Source organism: Poeciliopsis prolifica, unplaced genomic scaffold (genome assembly GCF_027474105.1).
Source record: "Poeciliopsis prolifica strain line A6 unplaced genomic scaffold, Auburn_PproV2 SCAFFOLD040, whole genome shotgun sequence".
NCBI lineage: Eukaryota > Metazoa > Chordata > Actinopteri > Cyprinodontiformes > Poeciliidae > Poeciliopsis > Poeciliopsis prolifica.
Window position 1 is genome coordinate 2,155,212 of NW_026562415.1, and position 13,498 is coordinate 2,168,709.

General features: G+C 36.7%; 1 protein-coding gene across 1 annotated transcript in view; it reads left to right on the forward strand.

The window, feature by feature from the left end:
- Positions 1–13,498, forward strand: part of plxna4 (plexin A4) — a 209,020-nt gene that overhangs the window by 10,394 nt on the left and 185,128 nt on the right. The window contains exon 2 of the mRNA XM_055054731.1: positions 8,703–10,042. Coding sequence (XP_054910706.1) covers positions 8,798–10,042 — 1,245 coding nt within the window. The 5' untranslated portion in view covers positions 8,703–8,797. The remainder of the gene's footprint in view (positions 1–8,702; positions 10,043–13,498) is intronic.

Genomic DNA, 13,498 nt, shown 5'->3' on the forward strand with positions numbered 1-13,498 from the left:
CTACAAAAATATTTTTTTAAATTAGAATTTTAGATGTACTGCAAAAACATATATTTTAAGAACTTTCTCCAAGTTCTGTAATGCAGTCCAAATATTACTGTGACTTGGCAGACAGATGATGCACTAATAATTATTTTCAAGTCCACATTAAACAACTTCCTGTAGAGAATTGAAGAATGTGATTTTATAAAGTTTTATTTTTGCTACCTTTCTACCTTTGCCTTTTTTTTTGTGGAAAATGCAATTAAAAAAGGCTTTGGAACATTATTTTTGTTTTAATTAATTTAATATTTTCTGTATTACCATCATTTACTGCAGGCAGACATTTGTGATTTCTTTTTTTTACTGTGACATTTGATCTATGAATATTTTTTTTCTGTGAAATTCTGGTTAACACATTTGATTTACTGCATAAATGCATAGTACTGCTAAGCTATATTTTTTCTTTTAGAAAGTACCCTGGATCTGACACAAGTGCCAGTTTTTAAAATGTTGATGTCATAATTATGACTTACTGGTTTGCATTTCCCTTAATAAATAGTATTTTCTTTCTTAGTGGAACAATAGGAGCTTAGGAGATGGTAAAGTAGAAAAAAATAACAGATTAATAATGGAACAAGCAGCTATTCTTGTTCCAGCTGTGCATCACAAACCAGAACTAGCATCTTGAAGACATGTCTTCTAAGGATTATAAGGAAGAGCTGTAATCCACATGCTTTGAGTAAACCAAATCATCCACTGCTCTGATGAGACTCACAGATGTGCATTGTGATCTGCTTTAGTGTAGAATTGTGTGTTCCTCTGGGTTTTGGAAGCTGTTTTATAGAAGGGTGTACAAAAGTGACTCAACAAAACCATTCCCATCCTTTACTTTCACCTTTTTTTGGTTTTGTCTTTTTTTGATTTATATCCAAGTCTGTGTGAAACATCAACGTCATTAAAAAAAACTACTGTAGAAGCAGATTTAGAGATGCATTAAAACAGCTGTTTATTGTTTTTACCGTAATCATCCCGCAAAGCCCTCAGATTTATCAAGCTTCTCTGTCTAAGAAGTTAATCTCAAAGGTCAAGTCTGTTTCAGGAACTACCTGCTGTTACTGCATAATTTAGAAAGAAGGAGCTAAAATCTGGATGACCATCACTGTAGCATGTCATTATGTTTTTTTTTGTTGTTTTTTTTTTTCTTTGTTCTGGTCCCTGGCGATCTCAAACCAGTTGAAAATTAACACCTTTTCATGATGTCTGTTTCTGGAATGATAAATGTGTTAATTTTTTGATGGGGAAGTGTTTTTAGTAAAACCAGCCTGGCATTCACTCCCCCAGTTTTTCATGTAGATCTGTATTAGCACTAGTTTCTGCTGTATTTTACTGATCTCTCTAAGTTCTGTTGCAGTGACATTCTCTTTTTGTTTTACTGTTATCCTTTGCCCAATGCTGATTTATTCAAATAATGTGGTGAAAGTTGTCTGCACTGTCCCTCAAGGCACCAGTAGTCTTAAACTTGTCTGAACCTGGTCCACAACTCCTCCGCACCTTCTCTCAGAAGCCCTGTCATTATATCTACATGTTGGTACTTTTCGCTGCAGGTAATTTGGCATGTTTATACAAGAAATAAAACAGTATTATTCAGGTTTCCTGAATTTAATTTAATTAGTCTGACCCATTTTTATGGTCCTGTACAGGCTTTTTCACAGAAGAGGGCGAAGAGATAAAGTTGCTGCTGGTTTTCCCTCTGATTTTAACAAAACTCATCTTAACTGTCGATTTCTTTTCAAACAAATTTGTGTGTATGCTCTGATGTTTCATTCCCTCACTGACAGCGTAGGCTTTTAATGCAAATGCAAACAAGCCCTGTTGTTCTCTTTTAGCTTGTTTGTTGGCTCAATTCCAAATTTAAATGTGAAATCTTATTATCTCAAACAATGTCTTCTTATATTTGTGTCCTGGTGACTACCCCCAGAATTGGAGAAGCTAAAATTTAATTAAAGAAAATCCACATTAAAACATAGCTTTTTATTTATTTTTTTAAATTTTTTTTTATTTTTTGACTTTCATGTTCTTGGGCTGTTGTCCTATGAGGCAATCCTTTAGTGGATTATAGCTCTAACTCCTGGAATACAGTGATGTATAGTAGTAAAGCATTTTTGTTTTGTACGGGTGCTTTTGTTTGTGTGGTGCATCCTTTAATATAGTCTCCTATTTGGTTCTTTGCCTAAGCTCCTTTTTAAATATGCATTTGGTTCCAACTATCTTCTATGATTCTTGGGCCTCATTTTGAGTTGTTTTTAACTTTGTCCCTTGAACCATTAACATTATTTCCACTGTGTGAATTGTTTACTACGATTGGAGCTTCATCTGTTACAGCTTGCAGTGTGACTAGGTTGTTTGGATATTGCCGAATAGAAAAGGTGAACATGGTACACCTGCATGTCTAAATGGACGTTTTTATGATAATATTTATGATTGTGAGTTGATGCAGAAAGATAACATTGCTATATTAAAAATCTCTTGAAGGAAGAATATGTAAGCTGCAAGGTTAAGAGTTGTCGTGTGTTTATGAAACAAAGGAAGAAGTGGTTCTCTGCTGCTGTTGTTGTTCTGTGCCAAATTTGAGATTCCTTCCTCTCAGGCACTCGGATAATGTCTAATACAATCAGAATGAGGTGCTAAGGGCAATCCTTCAATTCTATTAATGACTTTTGAGATCTAGCTCTGCACCAATCACAAGCCACATGAGTACCCACTTCAGCCTGAGCCAAGAATGTGAGCATGGAGGTCTCATTGTGTTTTTATGTTTGAGTAAACTTACTGTGAAACACAACGTTGATTAGTCTGATTTAACCAGTGAAAATGCACTGTCACAATACTAAGATAATCATATTGAACCAGCACTGATGATGACAAAACAAGGTGCATTTGAACTCTATTCTACAAAAGAGGACTTGTAATTCCCATATGTAAGAACAAAGACTGTAAGCAGTGTCAAAATCTGACTGCAGCTGAATGGAAAGAGAAAAGATTAAAATCACATACAAGAAGTTTGTTTTGATAAAAATGGCATGTCAGATTTTCATACTCTTTCCAATAATCAATGGATTTTTAAAATTGGTTTTACAGCAAAGCTTTGTCATGATTTCCGAACAGCTTTTTTCCTGTCTCTACTGTCATGTTTACAGTTGATCTTTGGTGATGAAGGAAGGCCTTCAAACTTGCCATCACCCTAATTTTTAACACCTTTAATATTTCTTATTGAATTGTTCTGAAATGTTCCAGGGATATTTAAAAACCTGCTTCTACTGAAATTCTTTATTATTCTTTTGCTTTTATCAATCAAGGATTACATGTAAAAGAAATGCGTTTCGAGATGCAAAGTCTTTCAACATTTACTGTTCTCTAGTGAACAGAAAAGTTATTTGGAATGAACTGAGGAAACACTCAGACGATTTCCCTTGGAAATTGCTGTTTTTAAACTCAAATATTGCTTTCAATTATTCATAAATTGTCATTGAGGCATCTTGATGCTTGTAAATATTTCTGATTGCCACATGTGTAGTCATGATGTTCGTCTTTCAGGCTGTGATCTTGCATTTAGTTGACATATACGCAGTTGACGGTAAAATCTGAAGGCTTTCACTGCAATATCCACAGCTCTGTGGTGGATTAGACCTCCTAACCTTGATCTTGACAGGGTATCTTGTGACAGTAATCCATGCTGCTAATCCATGTCTTGATGTAAACACCAAGGACAACCCGCCTTCTATTTTCTGTGTCCTCATTTTTCTCCCCTTTCTGGAAGAAGTTACTTCGCCATCAGTTTGTTGTATCAGCAGGGCTCAGTTTTGTGACGCTTATGTTGGACCTACTCTGTCCCTAGTCATTATGTAAACTGTTGTCTTTTAAATGAAAGGGCTACCCAATTATTATCCCACATAATTATTACATCTGGCTGTGATTGATAATAACATTGATCAATTTTATTAAGGTGGGGCTGTGTTGCCCACAATTACAATCGTCACTTTTTTTTTAATAAATGAAAACAGTTGTTCAAGTTACATTATATGTATGTAATGTATATAACATGCATATAATGTATGTAAGTAATATACATACATTATATGTGTGTATATTATATACATTATATATACATTTTGACATGCTGTGAAATTATTTGGCATGATTGTGTTATTTGTAACATTTTTTATTATAGAAACAGAAAATCCTGTTTTGTTCCCAGATTTGGGAGGCAGAATTGTGATGGAGTGTTCTGCTGTGTGGTGTCATGTTTGTGTTTGTGAATTAAGAGGCATGCGTACAAACATGCATTTCCATGGATATTACAGGCCATTCAGGGACTTGGGTTTTCCTGCAGTTCTGCTGGGTTGCTACAATTTATAGCAATTTTGAGCTATAAATTTGGTACACTCTACCAGTGTACCAAATTTCATGTCTCTACGATGAAGTAAGTGAAAAGCAAAGGGTCCTTTGAAAATTGCTAGGTGGCGCCGATGAGCCGTTTTTTTATGATTATTTTTTTTTTTGTGATTTTTGCAACAAACTTAAAATACGTAAATTTTAAACAGGCTTGACGCATCCGCCAAGTTTGGTGAGTTTTTGAATATGATAAAGCCCCCAAAAAGCCAATTCATTTGGAGGGAGAATCGTAATAATAATAATAAATACTGTGTTCAAACTCTTTGTGCGGCATTCAAGGCAAACCCTACATCATCATAATTAAAGAATACAGTTTAAGTAGCTTTTTATTTTAGTTTTTATGTATTCAAAGCCATCAATTAGCATACAAAGGGAGGAAAAAAGAGAGTTCACAAGAAAGAGAAGATATTTTAAACGTCAATCAAGTGATCTGTCATTTCAGTCAAACAGAACGAAGAGCTTTCATCTAGGCTGTTGGACAGGGGGAAATACTTTACTCACATACAGACAAAACACAACCTACATTGTGAGCTCAAAAACCATTTTAAATAACTTGTTTCACAGAAAGCACTTTGATGCCTGAAAGGCTAATTTTGGGCACAACAGCAATCAGAAAATACATAATAGATGTGACAGGAACCATTTTACTTTGGCAACATTTGAGCCACAACCAGAGATGACAGTAAATAAAAAAAAAAAAAAAAAAAAAAAAAGACAACAAATAGGCTTCAACAAAGTAACCCCCTCCTATGAACGATCTCATAAATGGGGGAAGTGCTTATATGTGAGAAATTACCAGGAAATGAAACGGCTGCCAATTTCTTTTGGAAACAGCTTACCTTCTCTCAACAAGAACAAAAAAAAAAATTCAAAAATATCTTAATTGGAAGCCATCCTTGTGAGTAAACCAGGAATATGAGATGAGTGGGTGATAAGTGGGGTAATTACACAAATAAAAATGCTGCAGTGTTTTCAGGCAATCTCTCTCATTCATTTAAAGAGAATGAGTGGCAATGTCTCATACTGGGAAGAAGAAAAGGGTGGCACATACTCAAATTATAAATGATAAAACAAGAGTCGACTGACTATGTACAAAATTATCAGCCAAGTAGAAAAGGCTGCAATATGATAGACCAGGGGAATGTCTATGTAGAGAAACTACCTGGAAATTATCTTCCAGTCTTCCAAATTGTAGATCTACTAATTTCACTAACATAATTATGTATACAAAATAGTATATATGTCAAATGTTTTTTGCATTTTCTTTTCCTAGAGTGCATTATTTTTGCAGCATTTTGTTAAAAATGTTGACCAAAATGTTCCCAATTTATGATGTAATTATATTTATCCATTGGTGAGAAATGACACCAGCGTCACAAAACCTCCATATTTTCTGGATTCTGCAACCTATTCAATATATTTTATGGTTTTGGCATGTTGTGTCAGACCTTTCCGAAAGTAAACAAAACAGTTATTTTATTATTGTAAAATAATAGCTTCCATACTGTCAATTTGCATTTGCTTTGAAAAATCATAGTTTCTCTTTTTTATCTCAAGTATTGCATCTGAATTTCTAAAGAATGCAGAAAGAGCAGAGAAAAAGTCAGACACTAACAGCACATGAAATTAAAGATCAACTATGCTTTAGAATGTCAGTCTCTCTTTATGGCTATGTGCGCGCGCATCTGTGTATGTGCATCTTGTCTGATGTATAAATCCTCAGAACCAGAGCAAGCTTTAATTAATGGAGTTTGATGATTAGCAGGCAAAGGCAAACAGCAGTTAAATGAGCTCTCCCCCTCCTTTCCATCAGTGAGGATAATTGCGTCTCTGCAACAAATTTATGTGGCAGACACGCTGCCTTTGCAGGGGCATCACTGATGAGGTGTTTTTAGAGCGTTAATGCTTTACAACTGCCAAACTTGCATTTCTCAAGGGAATCTGCATGAAGCTTTTGCCTTGTTTTTTTATGGTGTTTTTTTTCTTTTAGTTTGTAGCTGTAAGGTGAGCGTGAATGCAGTTTTGTTTATACACAGGAGAATAGGATAATATAAAGGATTACCAAGCTCTCTCTCTCCCTTCTTCATCATGGCTCACACTTTATCCCCTTTAGTCTAATTTCTCAGATTCCTTTGCTTTTTCTATTTTTCTGGGTTTTTTTTTAATTCACCTGCAGGAAAATGTCAGCTCAGATTAACTTGACCATTGATCTACTTAATATGAAATTAATATTCTACTCCTTTTTAAAATTTTAAATTTACCTCATGGACTGAGTGTCCTGCTGACAGGCTTTAAGGTTGCAGCAGCTTCCCTAAAGTCTCTTGTTTAAACCATGATGTCAAGTGTAACTTTTTGGTGTACCTATAAATCACTGCATGAAACAAAACAAGCACTCCACATGATGTATCCCTGTGGTACAACATGGTACTCATTCTCTGCAGATACTTTTCTACAGTGGGACATAGAAGCTGGTCAGAGTTTCCATGTCAGTTGAGAAGTTGGTCTTAAAGGTTGAAAAGTCATTTGAGTGTGGTTGAGGTCCAAATTCCAGCAGGTTAAATGACAGCAATTTAGTGCAAAATGGCCAAGTCAAAGTAGACCTACCACATTTGGGGAAAAATTGTCTGTTCAGACCAGCTCCATTGCAAAGAGTATTTCTTAATAATTCAGCATGTAGATGTCCAAAGCTGTAAGAGACACTTCCCAAAAACCCTGAGTAGTGGGTGGGTTGTTAGGGGACTCAATAAAAATACACACCATACTTTTCAAGTGTTATCGGTAAAATAAATTAGAAAAGAAAGCCTTTTAAAAGCACATTAGAACTGGTTGTAGTTAGATGAAAATATACTCCAGGGGAGTTTTACTAAACGCTGTATCTATGCTTTAATCAAACATTTTGCCTTTTACTTAGCAGGTTTAGCCTTTCAATCTGGGTCTTTCAATGCTCAGATTAATTAATGTTCCTTGCAGAGTTATTTCATATTTTACTCTCGGTCTGCATTCTTTCTCACCTTGCAACTTCATTCCTTTGTTTCAGCTATACTAACGATGCTTCTCGGCACACACATCTGAACATGCCTCACTTATCTCTAGATCAGTTTGTATTCCTATCTTCATCAGCTCTGGACTTCTTATCATGTGCTGTGAGCCAGCTATACTTTGCTCTTGCAAATTGAGAGGTTGCATTTTCCTCCACCATGCCCGATGAATGTTTGTATGTGTCCTGAAATGAGATCTGTGGCAAGATGATGCTTGATATTGTCTGCAATCATTAGTTAGGAATGTTCATGATGTCTAATCATAGTAATGTTAATACATTTGGAAGTTTAGATTTGTGCTTTGTTGTCAGAAATTAAGCTTAAAAGCTTTATACAGCTTTAGGATTTGTGGTGATTTACTTTTTTTTCTTATTAATATTCATTCACAAAGATCAAATTTATGAGAAAACCAGTTATTTGAGATTAAATTAATGTTGATACATCTGTTTTGGCTAGAACATCCCTTTATATTGATTGTTGAATGTATTGTTTACAAGTAGTTTTACGCTTTACAAGAATGCCTTCAGTAGTGTGAATTTACAATAGTTGCATTGGTAATGGGGAGGTTGTGCAAATGACCTTAGGTCTGAAGGGAAGCTTATTTTTTGCCACTGCCAGCATTTCCAACCTAATTGTTCCTCTTTGGCTCATAAACCTCCCTCTTTGTGTGTGGATATGTGAGTGTAGGTGATTTAAAGAGCGAAAGATGGTCCTTTTTCTTTGCTAGCAGTGTCAGCAGGTAAGCTGCCCTATTGGGAGAGAAGAGAGAAATCGCCAAACCATGCAGATTGTTACTCCAAGGGGAGAATCAATTAGGGGCACAGAGGCTGGAGCAGAAAGGCAAATAAAGATGGAGAGAGGCAGTAGGTCCATGCAAAAAGATGGTGCAGAGCCATGCTGATCACCTCCGTTGAGACAATGCATTACTCTTCCTGTTTCCTGTCCCACTTTCTGTACCTGATTGAACAGTTTGACACAAAGCAACAGATTAAACAAAAAACTGTTTTTTTTTTTATTTAATTTTTGTCTTTTTTTGTCTAGCTCATTGATCCAAGTATAGATTGCTTTAGGTCTCTAAGATGTGGCATGCACACTTGTTTAAAACTTTGAATTTGCTCTGTTTTAATTTGTACCAGATGAAATGAGAGCAAAGACCACTTTATTTGAAAGTAATTTGTTGTTAATATTTGAATTCATTTCCCAGATTTCACTTGTTTTTCCTCTTCTTCGCAGGTGCATAATGCCCATCTCAAAACGGGCTTGATCCTGCTACGGTACTGGACTGTGCCTCTGTCCCTCTCCTCAACCGCCCAACCATCAGCACAGCCATGACATCTCAGTCAAAAATACGGACCTATTTTTCCTTATGCTGCTTCCTGTTTAGTTTGGTGCTTCCTGCGGGATCACAGACGGTGGTGCAAGCCCCACAGGCCCGCAGTGCCGGATCCCAAGTGATCACAGCGTTGCTCCAAGAGGAGGGGTATGCCTCATTTTACGCTGAGGACCCGCAGTGGACATTTAACCATCTTGCTGTGGACTATCGCAATGGCAACGTTTATTTGGGAGCAGTTAATCGCATATACAAACTGTCTCCAAGTTTGAAGCTTCAACTGTTCCATGAGACTGGTCCAGATGAAGACAACCGCAAGTGCTACCCACCACGTATTGTTCAGCCTTGCAGCGAGCCACTGACACTTACCAACAATGTAAACAAGATGCTTTTGATGGACTACAGGGAGAACCGGTTGCTTGCTTGTGGCAGCCTCTACCAGGGCATCTGCAAACTCCTCCGTCTGGATGACCTCTTCAAATTGGGAGAGCCCTTCCACAAGAAAGAGCACTACCTCTCTGGTGTGAATGAGAGTGGCTCTGTATTTGGTGTCATTGTTTCCTATGGCAATGCGTCTCCAGATATGTTGTTTGTAGCCACAGCAGTCGATGGTAAACCAGAGTACTTCCCTACCATCTCTAGCCGAAAACTGGCAAGAAACTCAGAGGAAGATGGCATGTTTGCCTACGTCTTCCATGATGAGTTCGTGGCCTCTATGATAAAAATTCCTTCGGATACATTCACAGTTATCCCTGACTTTGATATATATTACATTTATGGCTTTGCCAGCGGGAACTTTGTCTACTTCCTAACTTTGCAGCCCGAAATGGGAGGTGGACCGACCACAGGTTCCTCTTCTGCTGGTCGGGAACAGGTATACACATCCAAGATAGTTCGCCTTTGCAAGGCAGACACGGCATTCATCTCGTACGTTGAGGTCCCAATAGGGTGCATAAGTGGCAGTGTGGAGTACAGATTACTTGAAGCAGCCTACTTATCGAAAGCTGGTTCCATCCTTGCACCTTCACTGGACATGGCCCCAGATGACGATGTGCTTTTTGCCATCTTCTCAAGAGGTCAGAAGAGGCGTCCGAGGCAGGCCCCTCAGGACTCTGCTCTATGTGTTTTTTCACTTCGAAAGATCAATGAGAAAATCAAAGAAAGGTTGCAGTCCTGCTACAAAGGAGAGGGCACATTGGATCTGGCCTGGCTGAAAGTCAAAGATGTTCGCTGCAGCAGTGCGGTGAGTATGCGAGAACAAAATGCAAATGTGAGATTTTTGGTTGATGACATGATAGAATTTCAGAGCCAAGTTAGACATCTAAGAACATACTGCACTGCAAGTGAAATTTGCATTGTAATTTCCTCAAGGTTTCTTTGAAGATTTTTTTATTTTCCCATTTTATTTAAAGCATGATATGTGCATCTTTTAAAATATACTGAACTGGTCATAAAAAACAATTCACATATTGTTTCTAGTTATTCTAATTGTATGCAAGTGTCTCTGGGGAATATTAGATGCGATTCTCACCGATGTTTCACTAACGAGCTCTGCTGCACAAGAGGCGTTACCAACACAATGTTCTTCAGTGGGTTCATAATCCCTCCTGTTGCAATGAGATGTTAACCATCCACTGCTCACCCCTTAAACAGTGCAGCTGAACAGTGTGCCAAATTACCATAATTTTATTCTCCATAACAGCATTACAAATTCAGTGGTTCAGTTCATTTGATTTCTCTCTTTGCGCACATAACAAATAAGGTTAAATTGAGTATTGGATGCTTGGGCTACCTTCCTCAGGAACTGCAACTTCTTCTCTTGATGCTGCTAAATGCTTAGAATAAAAAACCATTTCAGTCAAAATTGTATAACTGTATGAAGTAATTTTAAATGTCCAGAAAGTGATGACTCTGTCATAGCCATAACTCTGAGATATACATTTCATCTTGATGGTGCTGAGAACATATTATCCTGACCTCAGTTATGTACCTACTCTGAGACATTATGATGTTAACCCCACTTGTGTTTGGTTCTCAAATAACTGTGTTAATCTATTAATCTGTCTCTGGCACAGCACACGTGCCAGGGTGCCGTTGTCTGCAGCTTGAGGGCCTGATAAATCATGCCTGGGGTAGAGCTGTCGGCAGGGAGAGTGAAGAGTGAGGTAGCTCAAAGAGGTTAGCGGTGAGAAATGATGCCATTTAAACATTGCACTAACGTCAGTGCATAAATTAGACCCTGCTGAAAAAGTGACACTGGACTCGGGGGTATAGATGAGTTCTGACACTCATGAATGTCTGTATGTTCAGGTTTGGCTGCTGAAGAAAACGGACATAGTTAGAGTGGGGCAAAAAAATTCTGTGCCAAGACAGAAAAAGTTAGTCTGTTTCATTTTACATAAAAATATTATTTTTAAAAGCTTCTTTAAATGGAGTAAATATTATGTATATTTTTTATCACTCTAGTGAATGATCTGTTTGATTGCACTTAAACAATCAAAGCTGACCTAATTTGTCTGCAAGCATGGTTCTTTTGCTAATGTGTCATGGTTTGTGTTTATGAATGTTTGCTTGTTACATTCAGATTAATTTCTTAACTACTTTAAATGATGCATGAACAGAAATGGCATATTTCTCTTCACTCTTGCACATTTAAAATGCCATGTTGCTGTGAGAATGGAGGATGACAGGCCGTTTTTTTATTTTATTTTTTTTTTATTCCTGCTCTCAAAAATGCTCTAGTTAAAGAATCAGAAAATCACATGAATATCAACTAATGAGTAGGTACACTAATTAGGGCTGTCCTCGTTACAGTCTAGAAAAATATTGAGTTTAATTATTTTGCAGGTCTTTATAAGTACAGAAAAAGACAATAGCAGTATGGAAAAATATTTGTTTTTTCAGACTTCTGTATTTGTGTCCTTCCTTCCATGGCGTTTTTTTGTTTGTTTGTTTGTTTTGGTGTCCTTCCTTTTTTCCATCCTCTGTTCCTTATAACCTACTGTGCTTTTTGTCCACCTGCTTTCTTTCCCCCCTCTTTTCTCTTTTGTATACTTCCTTTTTGTTTTGCATTCCATGTGTCTTCCTTGATTCAAAAACGCATGTTATTTCACATAGAATTTCTTATAGTTAGCCCAATTTTCTCTTTAAACCTGAAGTTAATAATTAACTAATCTACTATAAAGTTCTAACAACATGTAATCTAAAATGCACAAAGCCCTATTATTTTTTCTGAAGATTTATCTGACCTGATACATGCAGTTAGAGTCTAAAAAATGCATCATTATGAAGTGCTAATGTTAGCCTGTGTTTTTTGTCTACTGTAAAACACTGTCATCCCTATTGCCACTAAAGTCAGCATCTGGTCATAGAAAAAGAACCACACACTGTTTTTGGCCTTTGACCAGGATACGATTCTTAAGGATCTAGTACAATGAAATTGAAAGTCTTCATGTCCTCAGTGTAGACCAAGGAATAGAGTGCAGACAGCTGTTATTATTTTTTAATGACGGACTGCATGTCAGGGTTGGGTGTGAGAGGGAGCTAAGATGATACTGAGACTTGTATTAAATAGATTCCCCTTTATCTTGCCCTCTTCATTGCTCAGTACCTTCTGCTATCTCACACCCTGCCCTCCTTTTTCTGATTTCTCTTACACTTTTATTTTCTCAACCTTTCAAGCAGCATCATATTTTGAACATGATGTGTTTTTCCTCCAATTAGGGAGAGGACGAACAGCCCCAAGGCTCATTAGAGCGGGCTAGCTGTGTAGTCAAATACACACACACATTTTTGATGGTGAAGAAAAATATTCATACTTTGTGGTTAGTCCTAAATACTTTGGAATGGATGATGGGCAGAACCAGGATATTTTCTATACCATCACTTTAGTAACCCGTTAGGGTTAAATACATGAGGTGCCTTGCAAAACATATTCACACTCCTGAAATTTTTTCACACTTTATCACTTTACACTTGACATTTTTGAGATAGGCAAATTCAAAAATAATTCAGTTGTAGAGGGGAAGAAAGAAGGATAAGTTGGGCTTAAATTATTTTTTGAAACAAAAAAATCCTAACCTATGGTGCTGATGGTGTGTTCAATGGCATTCTAGCAAAAAAAAAAAAAAAAACTCAGGAGGATACACAAGCAAGTACAAAATATGGACAACTCGATGTTTTTGAAAACATTGTTTTCCATCACATATCTAAGAAGTCCAGTAAATATATATTGAAGTATTTGAACAGTCAGATTTTTTAGACTTGAAAGTCTAAAAAATCTTTTTTTTGAGGATGAAAATTCTCAGTTTTTCTTTTTTTCAGAAGCATATTTTAAATCTGTCAACTTTATCATGTTTTTGAAAAATTACCAATGCACAAAGCAAAAACTGCTAAAACTAAAAATAATCACATGAAATAGATCAGCAATGAGGATTAAAACATGACAATTGTTTTTAGGGTGACAGTTAAGGGGGTAAATTACAAGTTTTACCTAAGCTAAACATTTTAAATATTTGTTTTTATAATAACACCTATATCTGTAGTCTGTTATAATCAAACTATTAAAACAAGTGTGCGCTGAGACACAAGACTGCTGTCTTTGTTAGGACTGTATAAAACATTTGCCCCTGCCAGACCTTTGATGCTTCTCACCATCTTTAAGAGGCTTTCAGTCATCACTGGAGAGAGGCAGAGAGGA